Source organism: Leucoraja erinacea, chromosome 31 (assembly GCF_028641065.1).
Source record: "Leucoraja erinacea ecotype New England chromosome 31, Leri_hhj_1, whole genome shotgun sequence".
Classification (NCBI taxonomy): domain Eukaryota; kingdom Metazoa; phylum Chordata; class Chondrichthyes; order Rajiformes; family Rajidae; genus Leucoraja; species Leucoraja erinaceus.
This window is the reverse complement of record NC_073407.1, coordinates 21,983,310-22,003,313: the sequence shown is the minus strand read 5'-3', so window position 1 is coordinate 22,003,313 and position 20,004 is coordinate 21,983,310. Positions and strand designations below refer to the sequence as shown.

Below are 20,004 nucleotides of genomic sequence, written 5' to 3'. Positions count from 1 at the left end.
CTCAGCACCTAGTCTTTCCTCCAGTCTTTCCATCACCTTTGGAAACTTTTATTGCTGTTTATCAACATGAGGACCAAAGTTGTGCCAATGAAAGTCCAAGAAGCCGTTATGCAACTGAGAAACAAGAATAAAACTGTTACAGACATCAGCCAAACCTCAGGCTTACCAAAATCAACTGTTTGGAACATCATTAAGAAGAAAGAGAGCACTGGTGAGCTTACTAATCACAAAGGGACTGGCAGGCCAAGGAGGACCTCCACAGCTGATGACGGAAGAATTCTCTCTATAACATCGAAAAATCCCCAGACACCTGCCCGGTAGATCAGAAACACTCTTTAGGTGTGGGATCTGTCAATGACCACTGTCCGCAGAAGACTTCATGAACAGCAATACAGAGGATACACTGCAAGATGCAAACCACTGGTTAGCTGCAAAAATAGGATGGCCGGGTTACAGTTTGCCAAGTACTTAAAAGAACAACCACAGTTCTGGAAAAAGGTCTTGTGGACAGATGAGACGAAGATTAGCTTATGTCAGAGCGATGGAAAGAGCAAAGTATGGAGGAGAGAAGGAACTGCCCAAGATTCCAAGCAAACCACCTCATCTGTGGTGAGGGTGTTGTGTCCTGGGCATGTATGGCTGCTGAAGGTACTGGCTCACTTATCTTCATCGATGATACAACTGCTGATGGTAGTAGCATAATGAATTCTGAAGTGTATAGTCACATCCTATCTGCTCAAGTTCAAATAAATGCCTCAAAACTCATTGGCCGGCAGTTCATTCTACAGCAAGACAATAATCCCAAACATACTGCTAAAGCAACAAAGGAGTTTTTCAAAGCTACAAAATGGTCAATTCTTGAGTGGCCAAGTCAATCACCCGATCTGAACCCAATTGAGCACGCCGTTTATATGCTGTAGAGAAAACTGAAGGGGACTAGCCCCCAAAACAAGCATAAGCTAAATATGGCTGCAATACAGGCCTGGCAGAGCATCACCAGAGAAGACACCCAGCGACTGGTGATGTCCATGAATCGCAGACTTCAAGCAGACATTGCATGCAAAGGATATGCAACAAAATACTACTTTCATCCACATGACATTGCTGTGTCCCAAACATTATGGTGCCCTTAAATTGGGGGACTATGTGTAAACACTGCTGTAATTTTGACATTGTGAAACCGAAATGTATAAAGAAGGCCTTTAATAAAATCTGACAACGTGCACTTTAACCACGTGATTTTTTTCTATGCTGAGCGGCCTCCGCAGACAGCGCTTTTCAATGGAAGGGAGCGTTTTCTATTACAAATCTCAAATTGTGGAGTACAGAGGCAAATAAATAAATGATGGGTCTTTGTCCCAAACATTATGGAGGGCACTGTATAATGTCTTCTGATGGAGTGTTCTGTGGGGTATCTCAAAAATAGCTTGAAGAATTCCTTTTGGCTAATCTGGCCCAGGGTACGTTATGTGGAATTCCTTGCCTTTCTGACATGGCCCAGTTAGGTTACAAGTCACAGTATGAAGTAAAAAAAGATTCTCTCCCAGCTTATTTTAGTACAGCCCTGTTCGGGATCGGATGTAGTTACGTCAGTCAAAGCTCTCATTCCCAAACCTTTGTTTCATATTAATATAAAAGACAAATTGGCATCTTCCTCCTCATAAATTAATTTAAATGATTATTGCTTTTTACTCATTGCAATGACTATTTTCTACCTGGCCTAATCCCACATATCGAATTGAAGTGAATGGGCTATTAATGAGGAAGAATGAACAGATCATTGGGAGTATTCCCTTTGCTCTTCAGATAATGCACGGGCCGAGCTCTCTGTCCGATGTTTAATCTTTCAAGATCGTACCTCTAAGTATGTCGCTCCTGCAGTAGTGTATTCAACAGATGACTTTTGACTCGCAAATCAAAAATCTCACCACAAAGTCACAATATCAAAATCAACAAACATTGATCAGTGAATTTCGATGTTTGGGCCTGGAATGGAAAGAAGGGACAAACAAGCCTTCTGATGAAACAATACTACATGCTGTCATTTGTTGGGAGTGAATCCGTTTATTGTCGAGGTTAAATTAACAAGCAATATTAAAAACACTGTGAATCAACCTGAAAGAGACAATTGCAACATCATACACAAATGATAAAAATGAAAATTGGGTGTGGCACATATTCGGCAAGCCAGACACCATTCGTGGAGAATTAAACCAATGTAATATTTCCTCTTTGATCTGAAGCTCTGTTTCTCTCCCCACATATGCTGCTCAACCTGTTGAGTATTTCCCAACAGCTTCTATTTTTATCAGCTTCGGCAGTGGTACAATCTGCTTTGGTACAAGTTAATGACATGGGACTTGGATAGGAGTGGATAGGGAGACTATCGTGAGACGAGAGAACAAAAAATACAGGGACAGGGAACACCCAGAGGAATTAGTACATATGCTGACATGATCACTAAGGTGCTGACACACGCTGGGGAGGAATTTAACATGACGTTTCTGTTAGATCAGGTGATCGGTGTGAGTGTGTAGTGCAGAGAAAACCATGGTCAAGAGCAGGCAAGGAGAATTAATTACATTTTTTCCTGTGGTTACAGAAACTTGGGTCAGACAAGATCTGTGGAGAAATTCAGCTGTGGATCCTTCATTGAAACCGATCTTAAGCAAAGGTCCTGACCAGGTAGGTCCGTCGGTATCCTCCTTCCAGTCATAGTCTGCCCTGTTCACATTTTCCATCCCATTTCTTTCCCACTTCAGCACGGAGGGAATTTTGCTTTCTAACCCAAGCTGTACCTACCCTGGGAGTGTTTGGTGTTGGTATTGACACTCTCACTAAATCCGTAATTAGGGCAGGCATCAGTCAATAACTGTGACCTACTCTCTACTGCGCATATTGTTGAAGTTAATTATTTATTTATTTTTGCTGATCGTTTGTTGTAAATGTACACTGTTCTTGGACCTGCAGTCTGACCTAGGAGCAAGGAGGTCCTACTGCAGTTGTACAAAGCCCTGGTGAGACTGCTAATGAAGCAAAGGCTCTCTTTCACTCTTTAGTCCTGTCACTTGGTGATGTTCATAAGATATAGGAGAGGAAGTCGGCCATTCGGCCCATCAAGTCTACTCCGCCATTCAAGCATGGCTCATCGATCGGGAGATAACAAAGAGCCAATTAAGTACTTTTAAGTGCAGTCACTGCTGTGATATCAAAAATGTCACTATAAATTAACCTATGGGAAACCCTCTCAAACACCAATGAGATAATTACCAGATCATTTTAATGGTCATCAAAGGGATAAATATTGCTATCATGGTATCACGGGAGTGGCACATTGTCAGAGGAGCAGGACTGATTAGGGAAAATGTAAAACACTGTCTCTCCATCTCTCAATTTCAGGAGCACCAACATATTTCAGAAGTGGATTGAAATTTGGCAACATCCTCACTTTTTAACTTGAGTTAACTTTATGCTGTGTACAAAACGTGCCTCTCATGTTTATTATCTTGTTATAATATGTCTTACGTTTAATTAAAACAAAGTGTTAAAGATAATCCCACATCAGGTTTTGTGTTAGCTCTACATTCACTTGTCCTTTCAGAAGGCTGGATATGATGGTACATTTCCTTTGAGTCATGTGGTGCATCGAACAGCAGTCATCTTGTTTCTGCCAATTATGCGTCAAATCTGAAAAATCACTTCAGTGGCAAAAAGACGTCCTTGTATTGAGGAATGCCGAGTCTTGTGTCTGTGTAACTAATTCCTGTTTTATACATTTTCCTCAATTGTAAAGGGATGTTGAGCCACATAATGAGGATAGTGTTATGTTTTATTTCGGCATTTTAAAATATTTCATCTTCTTCCAGACTCTTCAGCGCGAGTGAATGTGTCCATGAATTGCGACTCCTCGGAAGCAGCCATGAATGGACCTTCTCTTCACCCTCAGATGATGGGGTCTGGGATCAGCCCCTCCCTCACCTCCCCAGGGCAGCTTCATTCACCCATTAGCACTTTGAACTCTCCAATGAATGGACTGGGCTCTCCCTATTCGGTTATCAGCTCGCCGTTAGGCCCGCACACGCTCTCCATCCCGACGTCTCACAGCATGGGATACGGAGGCCACAGTCCGCAGGTACGTGTACAAATAGGCAGCAACCGGTGGAGATGCTTGAAATGTGAGGGCAAAGAATATTGACTGTAACTGGGCAGCAAAGCCAGGATGAAGAGCCGCAGTGATTTGCACAAATGCCTTGCTCGAACGGCTCGGTGACAAAGCTTCATGAGTAACTTTCAGAAAGAGATTGGATCATTTATTGCGACACGGTACAAGACAACGGATTCCTGGGCATAGGGCATGATGATCAGAGTCATTGAGTCTGGGGTAGACAAAATTGCTGGAGAAACTCAGCGGGTACGGCAGCATCTATGGAGCGAAGGAAATAGGCAACGTTTCGTCCCGAAACGTTGCCTATTTCCTTCGCTCCATAGATGCTGCCGTACCCGCTGAGTTTCTCCAGCAATTTTGTCTACCCTTGATTTTTCAGCATCTGCAGTTCCTTCTTGAACGTCATTGAGTCTGGGGTTGGGGACAACCAAGCAATAGGGTAGGGTGTGCCTCAAACTGCATGCCCTGCAGGTGGGTCCAGATTGGAACTGGACCGGGCGAATCATTTCATAGAACATGGCCAGGTTCTAATGAGGTGAATGGGGGAAGGGATTCTGGCTCTATTTTTGCTTGTAATCCGTGGAAGATTCCCACCCTTCTTGTCCCAGGTATGATCAAGTCACAGTGCAGGTTTGTCCACTGTTTTAGGTGAAATTCTAACTCGCTTGTACTTCAATTGCCCTGAATCAGCCTTTCCGTAGCTGAATGGGAGTTGGAAGCATTTTCTTCAGTGAAGACACTATTTCAAAGGGTAAATTAACTTATCAGATTCCATTGCTGCTTTGCCAGCTAACGATACAGCAGTGAACGGTGTTCTCGTTCCTGTCAAGCGTATGGGACTGTTGAACATTTATTTTGACCTATTTATTCCCCCACTGTTTAGTTACAGTGCCCTCCATAATGTTTGGGACAAAGACCCATGATTTATTTATTTGCCTCTGTACTCCACAATTTGAGATTTGTAATAGAAAAAAAAAATCACATTCTGTTAAAGTGCACATTGTCTGATTTTATTAAAGGCCATCTTTATATATTTTGGTTTCACCATGTAGAAATTACAGCTGTGTTTATACTTTGCCCCCCCATTTCAGGGCACCATAATGTTTGGGACACATGGCTTCACAGGAGTTTGTAATTGCTCAGGTGTGTTTAATTGCCTCCTTAATGCAGGTATAAGAGAGCTCTCAGCACCTAGTCTTTCCTCCAGTCTTTCCATCACCTTTGAAAACTTTTATTGCTGTTTATCAACATGAGGACCAAAGTTGTGCCAATGAAAGTGAAAGAAGCCATTATGAGACTGAGAAACAAGAATACAACTGTTAGAGACATTAGCCAAACGTCAGGCTTACCAAAATCAACTGTTTGGAACATCATTAAGAAGAAAGAGAACACTGGTGAGCTCCCTTAATCGCCAAGGGACTGGCAGGCCAAGGAGGACCTCCACAGCTGATGACAGAAGAATTCTCTCTATAATAACAAAAAATCCCCAAACACCTGTCCAACAGATCAGAAACACTCTTCAAGAATCAGGTGTGCATTTGTCAATGACCACTGTCCGCAGAAGACTTCATGAACAGAAACACAGAGGCTACACTGCAAGATGCAAACCACTGGTTAGCTGCAAACATACAATGGGCAGGTTACAGTTTGTCAAGAAGTACTTAAAAGAGCAACCACAGTTTTGGAAAAAGGTCTTGTGGACAGATGAGACGAAGATTAACTCATATCAGAGTGATGGCAAGAGCAAAGTGTGGAGGAGAGAAGGAACTGCCAAAGATCCAAAGCATACCACTTCATCTGTGAAACACGGTGGTGGGGGTGCTATGGCCTGGGCATATATGGCTGCTGAAGGTACTGGCTCATTTATCTTCATTGATGATACAACTGCCGATGGCAGTCGCATAATGAATTCTGAAGTGTAAAGACACATCCTATCTGCTCAACTACAAACAAATGCCTCAAAACGCATTGGCCTGCGGTTCATTCTACAGCAAGACAATGATCCCAAACATACTGCTAAAGCAACAAAGGAGTTTTTCAAAGCTAAAACATGGTCAATTCTTGAGTGTCCAAGTCAAGCACCCGATCTGAACCCAATTGAGCATGCCTTTTATATGCTGAAGTGAAAACTGAAGGGGACTAGCCCCCAAAACAAGCATAAGCTAAAGATGGCTGCAATACAGGCCTGGCAGAGCATCACCAGAGAAGACACCCAGCAACTGGTGATGTCCATGAATCGTTGACATCAAGCAGTCATTGCATGCAAAGGATATGCAACAAAATACTAAACATGACTACTTTCATTTACATAACATTGCTGTGTCCCAAACATTATGGTGCCTTGAAATGGGGGGACTATTTGTATACTCTGTTGTAATTTCTACATGGTGAAACAGAAATGTATAAAAATGGCCTTTATTTAAATCTGATAATGTACACTCATGTGATGTTTTCTATTACAAATTTAAAATTGTGGAGTACAGAGGCAAATAAATAAATGATGGGTCTTTGTCCCAAACATTATGGAGGGTACTGTATGTGTGTGCTTTCCTGGCCCCAGAGTGTCGGGGGCCGTTAGAGTAGCAACACTTCCTGTACGTGCTGGAAATACTTGGCAAGAGACACTTCCTGTCTGGGGGGGTATCCACCATCATTATAGGCCTGACACGTCCTCTTCCTGGTGACCATCTGACTGGCATTTCAGTGCAGTGTGTCAGAAGAGTCAATGCTTCATTTTCAACTTGACGTAAAGCACAAATTTTGATTTTGGACTGAAGAGCAGACTCAACCCGAAACGTCACCTATTCCTTTTCTGAGATCCAGAGATGCTATTTGACCCGCTGAGATACTCCAGCTTTTTGTGTCTATCTTTTGATTAAACCAGCATATGCAGTTCCTTCCTGCACAAGTTTTGAATACCGGTAATTCCTTCCAAAATAGATGAGAACTTACCATTAAAACACAAAGTATTTGTGCTATAACACCAGGATAAACGCTCAACCAAAAAAAAAAAACCAAGCCCAAAGCCAAAGTAGTATTTTAAACTGCTTATACACACACTTATGCTAAGAACAATAACAAACTCCATGTGTAATAGTAAGCTATCTCCAAGTTAACAAGCACTTAAAAACTAATCGTGTAGATGCCAGTATATCAAGTGGGCACCTCCTTCACTGGTGTTTCGTAGAGTTAGGCCCACGATACCTCGGGAAAGCTCCACAGTTAGTTCTGGCGTTCTCGACCCTTGGACGAGACCGGTGGAATATTTTTAATCAGACGTTACTGGACTTTATCTTGCGCTAAACGTTATTGCGTTATCATGTATCTGTACACTGTGGACGGCTCGATTGTAATCATATTTAGTCTTTCCGCTGACCGAATAGCACGCAACAAAAGTTTTTCACTGTTTCTCGGTAGACCTGACTATAAACTTAACAGAAAACTTTTCACAGTACCTTGGTACATATGACACTAAACCAAATCATTTAAACAAGTTAATTGAAATGATGCAACATTTAGCAAGGTATCTGGTCCTCCTGTGGGTCCGGGGGGGAGGAAGGGGGGAAGGGGTACCATTTGTCTAGCTATTATGACCAATGTGCGTTAAAGCCAATTAACTATATTTGTTGTTACAATGTAGAAAATCTGGTAAGCAACTTGCCTGCAACTGTGAATGTGATAATGATCATACGGTATTTGTAAGTGCTGATTATTGAAGGATAAATACTGATCGGGTAGCCAGAGCTTTTCCTTTCTTACATCCTGAAACGTGTGGGATATTTTGCATCAAATTTGAATGGGTAGATGTACCTACATTTTATTGGCGCATCCCAGGTTTATGATTTTATGCCATGTCTGATGATAACTTTAGACTTTCGAGATACAGGCCCTTCGGCCCACCGAGCCGGCGCTGACCAGCGATCAACCCGTACACTAGAACTATCCTACACACTCGGGACAATGTTTACCATTTACAGAAGCCAATTAAACTGCAAACCTTAACGTCTTCGGAGTGTGGAAGGAAACCGGAGATCGTGGAGAAAACCCACGCGGTCACAGGGAGAACGTACGTACGTACAGACAGCACCCGTAGGCAGGATCGAACCTGGGTCTCGGGCACTGTAAGGCAGCAACTCTACCACAGCAAATAACATTGCCCTTCAGTATTTTCCCTCTGAGATTGTAGTCGTTTATCCCAAGTGCTTGCCTGAATGCACAGCACTGAGAGATGTCAGTGGATGTGCCTTTTCCAGTGCCCCAGACGGTCAGTGGTTTGGGGATTTGGGTTAATTGACACCAGAGCCAATGCATTGTGAAGGAAATCTTTATTTTCTATGAAATGAGGTGTTAAGTTCTGGAATTATGCACGCTGAAAGAGTGTGGAAGTAGATCCATTTATAACTCTCAAAAAAGTTTGGAGTAAATGACTGGGAAAGAAAATGCAGAATTCTGGCAAACTTAGCAGGGTAGTGGAACTGCCAAAGAGCTGACAAAGTGTAATTGGCTGAATGGCCTCTGCAGAAACATGCATCATTTTCCGATTCTTCATCACTTGTACATTAGTGAATAAAATAAGTGTTTTATTTAGTGTCTCACACACCCCAAATTCTAGCCAATCTTTTTCATTTCCTCTGCTGTGAATATTTTGCTGCCCTTTATTTGACATTCTCCCTGCTGTTCGATTCTTTTGTTTTGTTTTACATATTCTGGTGAACTAATTAATCTCTTTCATTTCGATATGTTTTTTAAATGAGCTTGTGCTTGGGAGGTGAGAGGGCATTGAACACAACATAAAACAAACTGCAAAGTTCAGCAGAATGGCTTCAGACAGCAAACATATCAGTGAGATATAATTCATTTGTGTCTTAACTTGTTTAAACAGGACTGATATACTTGTGGTGTATTGCTCAGGGATTCTTCTAATCCTGCCCTAACCACAACATTTGACACTGAATAAGGGACGCCTGCGTTCCTGCAGTGAGTGGCGGTGAGGTGTACTGAGCTTCATGCTACGGGAATGTAATGTTAGCAACGGGAAGAGGCACTGTGGCCCCTCGATTCTACTTTACCAGTCATTAAACACCATAGCTGGTCTGATCAATGCCTTTGGTCAACATTTTTCTGTCATTGTCTCCCCTGAAGTCTAAGTTCTATCTCAACCTTGACCATAAGTAATGAAGCTCTCTGAGGTAGAGAATTCCAAAAATTGGCAACTCCTGGGAAAATAAATTCCTTTTTATCCCACTATAACATGTGACTATGTTCCCGATTCCAGATTCCGTCACCTGGGAGGAGACCTTTGAGTTGTGTGTTTTAACTTTGATTTCCTCCCTCCTGCAAAGAGGATACTATCCTTTTTGTTTCTTAAAACAAATCCTTCACGTTGGGAATCATTCTGCTAAGCCTTTTTCAGCCTGCCTAAAGTAAAGTATATCCTTCCTTCACTAAGGGGAGAAAATTCCAGGCGGGGTCCCACTCAACCTTGTACAATTGCAGCAATTGTATCTTGTGCTCATTTCTACACTTCAATCCTACAATAACGGCCATCCTTACAATATTCTTGCTGGTATTGTAAACTCAATGAGGGCCATGAGAATATGTTTATGGGTGACATAAGAGTAAAACAAGTGGGAATGGGACTGCTGAGAGCTGGCATGGACTCGATGGGCTGAATGGCTGCCTCCTTTGACATAATATATACCTTCCTTGACCCTTTTTTTCCCCATTGTTTTTTACCATCACACACTTTTAGTTTAATACTAAAATTGAACGCAAGTATTTGTTTAACATCTCTCCCATTTCCTTATTCCCCACCCACCCCACTTTAATAATTCTTTTGTCTTGGCTTCTAAGTGTTCAATGTTTACTGTTTGCTTTGATAATGTGTTTTATTTTTCTTGATGGTTTACTCTTGCACTCTAATTTTAGTCTTCCTTTGCTGATTTCAAACATTTTACCCAATCTCACGCTGCCAATTTTTATTATAATATTTATAAATGTTTTCTTTCACTCTAGTCCAATTCTTCATTTCTTGAATTGGCTGCAGATGAATCCACTTTGCTGTAGCGTCTTTGTTCCTGGCAGAATATATATCTTTGAGACTTCTGATGCATTTCTTTAATTGTCTGTCACAGCTTGCCCAGCTTTGTTCCTTTTCATCTAATATCCTTCAAACCAATGTGATTGCCTTTATTTAAGTTTAAGACTGTAATTTTGGACCAAGCTGAATGTGAAATTTTATCATGTTATGACCAGTCTTCCCAGAGCATTCTTTACTCTCAGATCACTGATTAATCATCTATAAAAGGTGTACATGACCAGACCTAAACTAGACTATTTTATTATATCCACAATCTGTTTTAGTTTACAGCGCGGAAACAGGCCCTTCGGCCCACCGAGTCCGCACTGACCAGCGATCCCCGCACATTAACACTATCCAACACGCACGAGGGTGACAATTTACACTTATACCAAGCCAATTGACCTACTAACCTGTACGTCTTTGGAGTGTGGGAGGAAACCGACGCTCCCGGCGAAAACCCACTCGGGTGACAGGCAGAATGTACAAATTCTGTACAGACAACAGTAGTCAGGATTGAACCCAGGTCTCTGGTGCTGTAAGGCAGTAGCTCTACTGTTGCCATGCTATTTTCTGGGAAACTGTCTTGAATGCATTCAAAGAACTGCTGTGTTGTCAATTTAATTTGCTCAACCTATACGAAGATTAAATTCAATAACTCTTAATTACAATGCCGTCTTAATTTACATTCACGATTGAATCTGTGATGTTGTGGCCGATAGACTTCTGTCACCAATGATTTATTTCCTTTGTTATTTCTTATCCGCACCCAACCGGATTCTACTTCCTGAACTTCTGAGCCAAAGTTATTTCTTACTACTTGGTATTGGTTTATCATTGTCATGTGCACCAAAAATACATTGGAAAACATTGTTTTGTATGTTCTCCAGGCAAATTGTACCATAAATGATGACATCAGGCAGTATCAAAGAGAAAATAAACAGAGTGCAGAATATTGTGTTACAGCTGCAGAGAAAGTGCGGATTACAAAACGTGTAATGGTCGCAATTAGATATATGGAGATAATCAGGGTGGACACAAAATGCTGGAGTAACTCAGCGTCTCAGGAGAGAAGGAATGGGCGAAGTTTTGGGTTGAGACCCTTCTTCAGCCCATTCCTTCTCTCCTGAGATGCTGCCTCACCCGCTGAGTTGCTCCGGCATTTTAAAGTGTCTACCTTCGATCTGCAGTTCTTTCTTACACAAGATAATTGGGGTGGTGGCTGGTTTGTTGATGGACTGCAGTTACAACTCTGCAATGTCTCTACCAATCTGTGAGAGGATGTCCTTTATGGCTGGTGAGAGTCATTGGTGACATGCCTAGTATCCTTAGCCTTCTGAGAACGTAGAGGTGTTGATGTGCTTTCTTGACTATAGGTTGATATGGTTGGTCCATGACTAATTGTTGGTGATATTTATACCGATAATGATCCCGAGAGTCTTGACCATCAACACTATGGCTCCATTGATGCAGACTGGGGCTTATACACAGCCCTACTTCTCAAAGTCAATGATCAGCTCCGACAGTGTTTAAGAAGGAACTGCAGATGCTGGAGAATGGAAGGTTACACAAAAAAGCTGGAGAAACTCAGCGGGTGCAGCAGCATCTATGGAGCGAAGGAAATAGGCAACGTTTCGGGCCGAAACGTTGCCTATTTCCTTCGCTCCATAGATGCTGCTGCACCCGCTGAGTTTCTCCAGCTTTTTTGTGTATCCATCAGCTCTGACATTTTGCTGACATGAAGGGAGAGGTTGTTTTCTTGGCACCATGATGCTGAGCCCTCTATCTCCTTTCTCCACTCTCATCTCACGGTTATTTGAGATCTGGCCCACTACGGTAGCGTCACCTGCAAACTTGTAAATGGTATTGGAGCAACACTAGGCCTGACTTTTTTCTGGCACGCAATCCTCCACACACTTAATGCCACACTGTTGGCAGTGGCATGCTCATTTAGTATGGCTGCGGAGTCCTTGCACGTGGACCAGCCCACAGACTCAAAGCAGTCAGGTAGGAGTTCATCTCTTTGCTCAGAACAGCACTGTATGACATTCTGTGCCAGACGTTGCACTTCAGTTTCTGACTGGCAGTCGGTGCATTGTTGCCGAGTCATATTTTACTTGTTGAGGCCAAGGGATATGGTGGTAGGTGATGGTTACGGAACTGTAATTTGGGCATCTAGGACAGGAGACCTGTTGGTGTGTATATGTTGGTCGCACACTCTTCAGTTTTGCTTGTTTGATGTTCCCACCTATGATAAACAAGATCTTGTTTCAAAACTATTAATAGCAGTGTATAGTTGATCCCGTACAAGCTTTACATCTGCATTCAGTGGGATATGAACATTAGTTTAGAGGCAAGCCCTTCGGCCCACAGAGTCTGTGCCAACCAGCGATCCTTGCATACTAGCACTATCCGGCACACCAGGTACAATTTACAATGTTTACTGAAGCCAAATTAACCTCCAAGCCTGTACGTTTTTGGAGTGTGGGGTGGAAACTGGGTAAACCTGGGTAAAACACGGGGAGAAAGTACAAACTGTGTACAGACGGCACCCGTGGTCTCTGGGTTTATAAGGTACCAACTCTACTGCTGCGCCACCGTGCTTCCAGGTACTATGATCCATAGCTGTGGTGTGTGTGTGTACTCACTGAGCTGCTGCCCATTCCGAGGTTGGAGTTGATGTAAGTCTCAGTCTTGGGCTCAACAGCCAGCTCTGCTAAAAGGGTAGGTTTAGAGGGATATGGGCCAAAAGCAGGCAGGTGGGACCCGTTTAGATGGGGGCATGTTGGCTGACTTGGGCAGAGGGACCTATTTCCACACGCTATGAATCTACGACTATGATTCAAATTCACTTTGTCACCAAATTCCTATACTTTGAATCCTGCAGAGGCTGAGCTTGGAATTGGGGTGCTTGTGTTGCCGTGGTGAGCTGATGATTAGGATTCTTCAGTGAGCTCAGGAAAGAGCTACCTAGGTTCCTGCAGTGATGTAGGTAAAGGGGTGCTCGTTGAGACTGTTAGCTAGGGACGGGAGTGCTCTAGTTCCTGCAGTAATCTGGGGGTGTGAGCTGCACGGTGCCCTGCCGTGAGCTGGGGATGAGGGTACCCGTGTTCCTGCTGGGAGTGAGGGTTGATGGGTGCTTCGGGTCCTGCTCAGGAACGTAGAGGGCTACCTTGTTTCCTCCTCAATTGAGCTAGGGCAAGGGGTGCCAAATTTAGCCATGCGCTAAGAGGAGAGGGGCAGTTGCATTGTTGCATGAGCTGGGGTGAGCGGTGCTGAGGTTCATACATTACACTGGGGAGAGGGGTGCCGTGGTTTGTTGTGTTGAGCTGGGGAGAGGGCTGCCTGGGTTATTTCAGTGAGCGAGTACAAGTAATGCCTGGGTTTGTACTATGAGCTGAGGCGTAGCTGCCTGGGATCCCACAGTGAGCCAGGGTGACCGGATCTCTGCAGACAGAGAGCTGGATTGAGTGTCCCGACAGTGTCCTTGTGCTACGGTGGGGAGTGCCCTGCTTGTGCAGTGACCAGAGGGCAGATGATCTTGCGAGCTGGAGTTAAAAGGTTCCCAAAATATATTGCGAGTGCTTTGTGAATTGTGTTGGCTTCTGGTGTACCTCATTTTCCACCATGAGGCGAGGCAAGTTGGCTCCCTGTGCCTGAATCTTTCCTGAACTCGACTGTGGAATGGCCTGCGTTACCCTGCTGACCCTGAGTTGGGGTGTGGTGTGCCAAGCTTGTAACCTGATCTACATATGGGATACATTTTTCCTTGGATCTCTATGTTTTTCCTTAGCTTAAGCAAATGGAGTCTGGGTTGCTGAGCTGAGGTGAGGTGCTGTTGCAAAAGTGAGATTGCTGTCAGTGTTTTTTAAATAGCTTCTTGGGGCGATGTTTTCTTCTTTCTGAACTGCGCCCACCTCCGCGACAGCACTGGATAGTGCTCGAACACACAAGTGAGGCAGTCGCTAACCTCAGAAAGCCAGCGCTGGGTAGAGAATTTTTTTTTTTTTTTTTAATTGCCAAGGATCTTGTCCTTCCTCCCACCCCCTGTTCTGGCCTCGAACCCCTGGCACTCCTGAACTGCGGCATTCAAAATGACAGAGTCATGAGACGACTGTGTGTGGAAGCTTGCATGAGGTCAGCAGGATAAATACAGAGCAGTGCCTGTGCCAAGAATACCATTCTCCATGGCTGATTCAGACAGCTCCCTTATGGGTTTCATTAGCTGCCTTCCTGTATGCCTGCGAGCTAGGAGCCTGTCCCAGCGAAGGCCTCCTGCTAATCGGCAGCAAGATGAATTGGCTGGCGTCACCAGCACCTCCTCCCGGGCAACCCTGGCCTGGACTTCCTGTTTCTCTCTCTGAGTTTTATTGCCTGCAGGTGTTGCTCTTGCTTCTTAGCTCATACTCTCAGCCCCCCCCCACACACTCGGCTGTCTCTGTCTTTTATTAACGTCTGAATTTTCAGAGCGCTCACAATCCTCATTAAAGTAGACAATTTGCAGCGGTTTCAGGAAATTGTCTGTTGGTTTCTGCTTTAACTATCGACTTTTTTTTCAGACATCCCCTCTCAGACATGCTTGACCAATTGCATAATCCGAGCCTTTGAATGGCAACAGTAATTTGATCGTGGTTGATTTAATTCACTGCGAGCCGTGAGACGTTGCTCTGGTGTGCGAAGTTATGAAACTGCTTCCTTGCTCCCTCTCTTCACCGCACTGTCAGACATTCTAAGTTTTGTCAGTCCAAATGGGGTGCAGCTCGATTTGCATTTTTGCATTTTATCGGGCCACAGTAAAATGTGGGCAGTACGTGAGAAGAATTATGATCGGGAATAAGCTAACTGGTCATGCGAGCAAAAAAAACAGGTTTTTACGTTTTTAAGAAGGAACTGCAGATGCAGGAAAATGCTGGAGAAACTCAGCGGGTGAGGCAACATCTATTGAGCGAAGGAAATAGGCGATGTTTCGGGTCGAGACCCTTCTTCAGACTGAAACAAAAAAAAACGAGTTGCTCAGTGGGACAGGCAGCATCAGTGGAGACAGAGATTTAGTCAACGTTTCTGGTCCAGACCCTGCATCAGGGCTCTGGCTGTCGAGGGGAAATGGCCATGTGAAGAAACAAGGGGTGGAGGTGGAGGCAGGGGCTGGCAAGTGTGGTTGAGAGGGGTGGGGATTGCGGAGGGGAGGGTGGAGATGGGGACAGATGCTGGGAGGTGATGCGTGAGGGGGCTGAGGATTATTGACTCTGATAAAAGGTGGTGAGTGGAACCAGATAAGGGATAGAACAGAAGAGGAACAGGCCCTTCGGCCCACAATGTCTGTGCCGAACATGATGCCAAGATCAACTCTTATTTGCCTGTACATAATCCATATCCCTCCATTCCCTGCATATGCCTATCATTGGTGGACAGTTGGGAACAACAGAGAGGGCGTGGGGAGTTCAGTGGATTGAGTGTGTGGGCGATAGGCGGGTGGAAGCAGGTGGTGGAGGGGAAAGATGCTGGGGAATAGGACACCGGCACGATGGGTTGGATGGGGAAATGTGTGTGGGTGGCCATGTGTCATTCAGAGGAAGAGAGATTGAACAGTGGGACGGGGAGGTGCATTACCTGAGATTGGAGACCTCAATCTTCATGCTGTTGAACGCCCAAGAGTTGCATTTGGCCTCACCCTGGCGTCAGAGGAGACCGAGAACAGTGTGGGAATGAGGAGGAGAGTTCAAACGTCTTAACGACCGGGAGCTCAAGAAGTTTATGGAGGAGATTCTGTTATGTTAGGATCTGCGCGGCTGCATAAAGGCCGACCATGATGGGACGACAAAGAGCAGCGGTGGAGAAGTGCAGACATCTCAAACATTTGAGGGGCTGTGAGAGAGTAGCGATCGTGAGGAGTGAGTCATGCAGTGAATGTGGATAATGTTTCCTGGGCCTGGGAGCCATTGTCAGTCAGTGAGCACGAGAATGGTGACGTTCGGGTGCAAGGCTCGGGCACAGCAGTACCATTTGATGCCTCATTCTCATTTATGATGTGTGAAGATTGAGTATTAACTAGGCCATTTGATGACCATGTATCATACCAATCTAGAATAGCTGAGGTGCATGCGAGACACATAATTCACACATGCAGGAGCATATTAGGTGTTCATAGATAGCACAGGGGTGTAAGATTGTTGTTTTACAAACTATTTCCTTTTCCACAAACCATTGCTAAGGGAAATACTTGGTGTAATTTGCATCAAATGTGTTTCACTTGCCCTCAGTTTCAGGGATCTTTTAGGTGGTGTAATAGTTTGTTTATTTTAGTTTAGTTTAGCGTGGAAACAGGCCGTTTGGCTCCCCGAATGGTCACCGGCAGTGATCCCCACACACCAACACTTTCCCACACACACTGGGGACAATTGACACTTATACTGAAGCCAATTAACCTGCAAACCTGTACGTCTTTGGAGTGTGGGAGGAAACCAAAGATCTCTGGGAAAACCCACGCAGGTCACGGGGAGAACGTACAAACCCCATGCAGACAGCACCCGTGTTCAGGATCGAACCTGGGTCTCTGGGTCTCTGTTTACTGCTGCGCCACCTTGCCACCCAAGATACGGCACGACACATGATTCACGTACGAAGGAGCACATTGTGTTCATAGATCGCAATCAATGGTGTAATTTTTATTTACATTCTATTTCCCTTTCCGCAAAACATTGCCAAGGGGAATACTTGGAAATATCATTTGCATCAAGTGTGTTTCACTTGCCTTCTGTTCGATTTGGGAATAGTTTAGATGGTGTAATAGTTTGAATCTTGTTGATCCCACGTGTCGTGTGTGTGTGGCTGATGGGTCTGTCTATTTCACTTTGTTTGCCACATTAGGGTCATGGTTCAGGGCAAGCTTTACTCTGCAACTGAGCCAGAGTTTCGGATGTTGCTCTATTGACATCCCTCCTCTTCTCTCCCTCTCATAAAACAAGTGATGTTTTGTTGAAGATTACATGCCTGCTGGAAGAAGTATTGACTGTCAGGGGAGGGCTTGTCAAACCGTCCCGCTCCTCAATCCCCACATTCATTCCTCTTACACTCAGTTGACTCCCTTTAGTACAATATCTGTCACTGAACTAATCTTTTGCTGATCTGTAAATATCACCAAGGAACAGAAAGATGGTGAACCAAAGCATTTCCCCAGTAATTCAGATGGTCATTGTTAATGGCCACATTAACTAAGCTGCACAGACCCCAAGCTGAACAATGTGTCGGATCTGACTGAGCTGAATGAAGTACTGAAGAGTTTAAGAAGGAACTGCAGATGCTGGAAAATCGAAGATACACAAAAATGCTGGAGAAACTCAGCGGGTGCAGCAGCATCTATGGAGCGAAGGAAATGGGCAACGTTTCGAGTCGAAACGTTGCTCATTTCCTTCGCTCCATAGATGCTGTTGCACCTGCTGGGTTTCTCCAGCATTTTTGTGTACCTTGAATGAAGTACTTGGTCTTTGCAAGCTAATGATAATGTCTTGAAGATTAAAGGAAAATGGGGTTTTGTAAATAGATACAAAATGCTGAAGTAACTCAGCGGGGCAGGCAGCATTCTGTCACGCTGAGTAACTCCACCACTTTGATTTAAACCAGGATCTACAGTTCTTTCCTACACATAGGCTTTTGTAAACCTTTCGTTCTGCATAGTAACAACCTCCTTTCCACTTCTTTCTCTTCCTCCATGACCTACTTAAAGAGCCGTTGAAAGTGTATTTTTTTTAAATAATATAACAATATTTTCCATTGAAGGTCATTTGAATTGTTTCTAAAATGATTAAAGTCATTCAGCTTGTTAACCAACAAAAACGCTAACATGTTTTTGTTGCACACTGCAGAATGTCTAATGCCTCCCCTCTACCTTCCACCTCTTTTAACCTCAGCTCCTCTTAACCCCAGCCCTTTGGCCATGATCACCAGGAGCATGCAGTATTTACGGCTGCAGCTAATTTGTTCACTTTCAGCAGAGGGTATCATTGAAGTGTTATGTATTCAAAACAGGTCATAGTGGATTCAACAGCACAGCACTTTTCCTTATTGCACATCCAAAGTTGACAGACGGGCTTGGCGTACGTTTCTCATCTTGTCTTGTCTTTATTTCACTGTCACAGAAGAGTAAGCGGGACATGGTCAAGCCCAGGCATGAGCACTCAGACTGCAGCAGAGCTGTAATTAAATTGTCCCTTATTAGGCCTGCTTATTCTATGTAACTTTTTAGATTGGGTCTAAATCAATCCTGTGCATTACCTGAGATCTGTCTTTGTGTGTCTATCAGCAGCTCTCAGTTTTGGCATGTGGTGAATGAAAATTTAAACTGTTCATTTAATCCATTTGCTTAGGTGATCAGACCCTTTGTCGTCTTTAATTTAATCACACTCGTGTATCTTCACTGTTCTCTCGGGTTGGTTTTAGTTTGATTCTTTCATTCTTGTATCTCAACACTATCAGATTTTGCGTCTCCCATTATTTAACTGCAACGACAAAACTGAATTAAATATTGGAAGGACACCCATTCATAGAGAACATGAGACATTCACACTCCGTAAAAAACACTTCACTGTCCACAACGAGCTTTCCTCCCATCATGGATGCCGCAGAAACATAGCCATGCAGCATGAAAACAGCCCTTTCAACCCAACCTGTCCCAGCCAAACCAGATGCCCATCTAAACATGTCCCATTTTCCTGTGTTTTGACCCAGATCACTCCAATCCTTTTCCCTAATCATATACCTGTTCAAATGTCCTTTAAATGTTGTACCTGCCTCAATCACTTCTTCTGGCAGCTTGTTCCATATACACACTACCCTCTTGTGTGGAAAAAGTTGCCCCTCAAGTTCCAGCGAAAATGTTCCCTCCGCATCTTAAAACCTAAGCCCTCTAGTTCTCAATTCTCCAACTGTGTGCATTGAACTATGTCCCTCAAGATGTTATACACTTCTAGAAGAGCACCTCTCAGTCTGCTGCACTCCATGGAATAAAGTCGCAGCCTGCCCAACCTCTCCCTTTAACTCAGTCCCTTGAGTCCTGGCAACGTCCTCAAAAACCTTTTCTGCGCTCAGGGAAGGATTTTCTGCTTTAATCGCATCTTTTCTACAGCAATGTGACCAAAATTAAACGCAATGCTCCAAATGCAGCTTCACCAACCCTACAGAGACCAGAGACCCAGGTTCGATCTTGACTACAGGGGCTATCTGTACGAGGTTTGCACATTGTCCCTGGGATCGCTTGGGTTTCCTCCGGGTGTTCCGGTTTCCTCCCGCATTCCAAAGACCTGCGGGTTTGTAGGTTTACTGGCTTCATTCAGTTGTCCCTAGAGTGTAGGATAGAACTAGTGTATTTCTGATTATTCGTCGGCCTGGACTCGGTGGACGAAGGGCTTGTTTCTACATATCTCTAAAAGGCAACAAAATGCCCAAATCCTACACTCAGTACCCTTACCGAGGAAGGCCAGCATGATAGAAGCCACCCTGTCCACCAGTGATGCCACTTTCAGGAAACTGTGTACTATAATGAGACCCAGAGACATACTGTTCACTGTGAAGGTTCTTCCCTAATTTGACTTCCCAAAATGAAACACCTCACACTTATCTGAATTAAACTCCATTTTGCATTCCGAGGCTCACTTACCCAGCTGATCAAGATTCCTGATCATCTTCTTCATTATCTGTGATACCACCTATTTTAGTGACTCTCTCTTAAAGGCGCACTGCACTGGGAATAATTCCTCCTGTTTTC

The 20,004-nt window shown here is 44.0% G+C and overlaps 1 protein-coding gene across 1 annotated transcript in view; it reads left to right on the top strand.

Moving 5' to 3' along the window:
- The window catches only part of LOC129712107 (retinoic acid receptor RXR-alpha-A-like), a 72,988-nt gene that overhangs the window by 21,091 nt on the left and 31,893 nt on the right, over nt 1-20,004 (top strand). Inside the window, exons 2-3 of the mRNA XM_055660307.1 lie at nt 2,603-2,685; nt 3,867-4,132. Coding sequence (XP_055516282.1) covers nt 3,893-4,132 — 240 coding nt within the window. The 5' untranslated portion in view covers nt 2,603-2,685; nt 3,867-3,892. The remainder of the gene's footprint in view (nt 1-2,602; nt 2,686-3,866; nt 4,133-20,004) is intronic.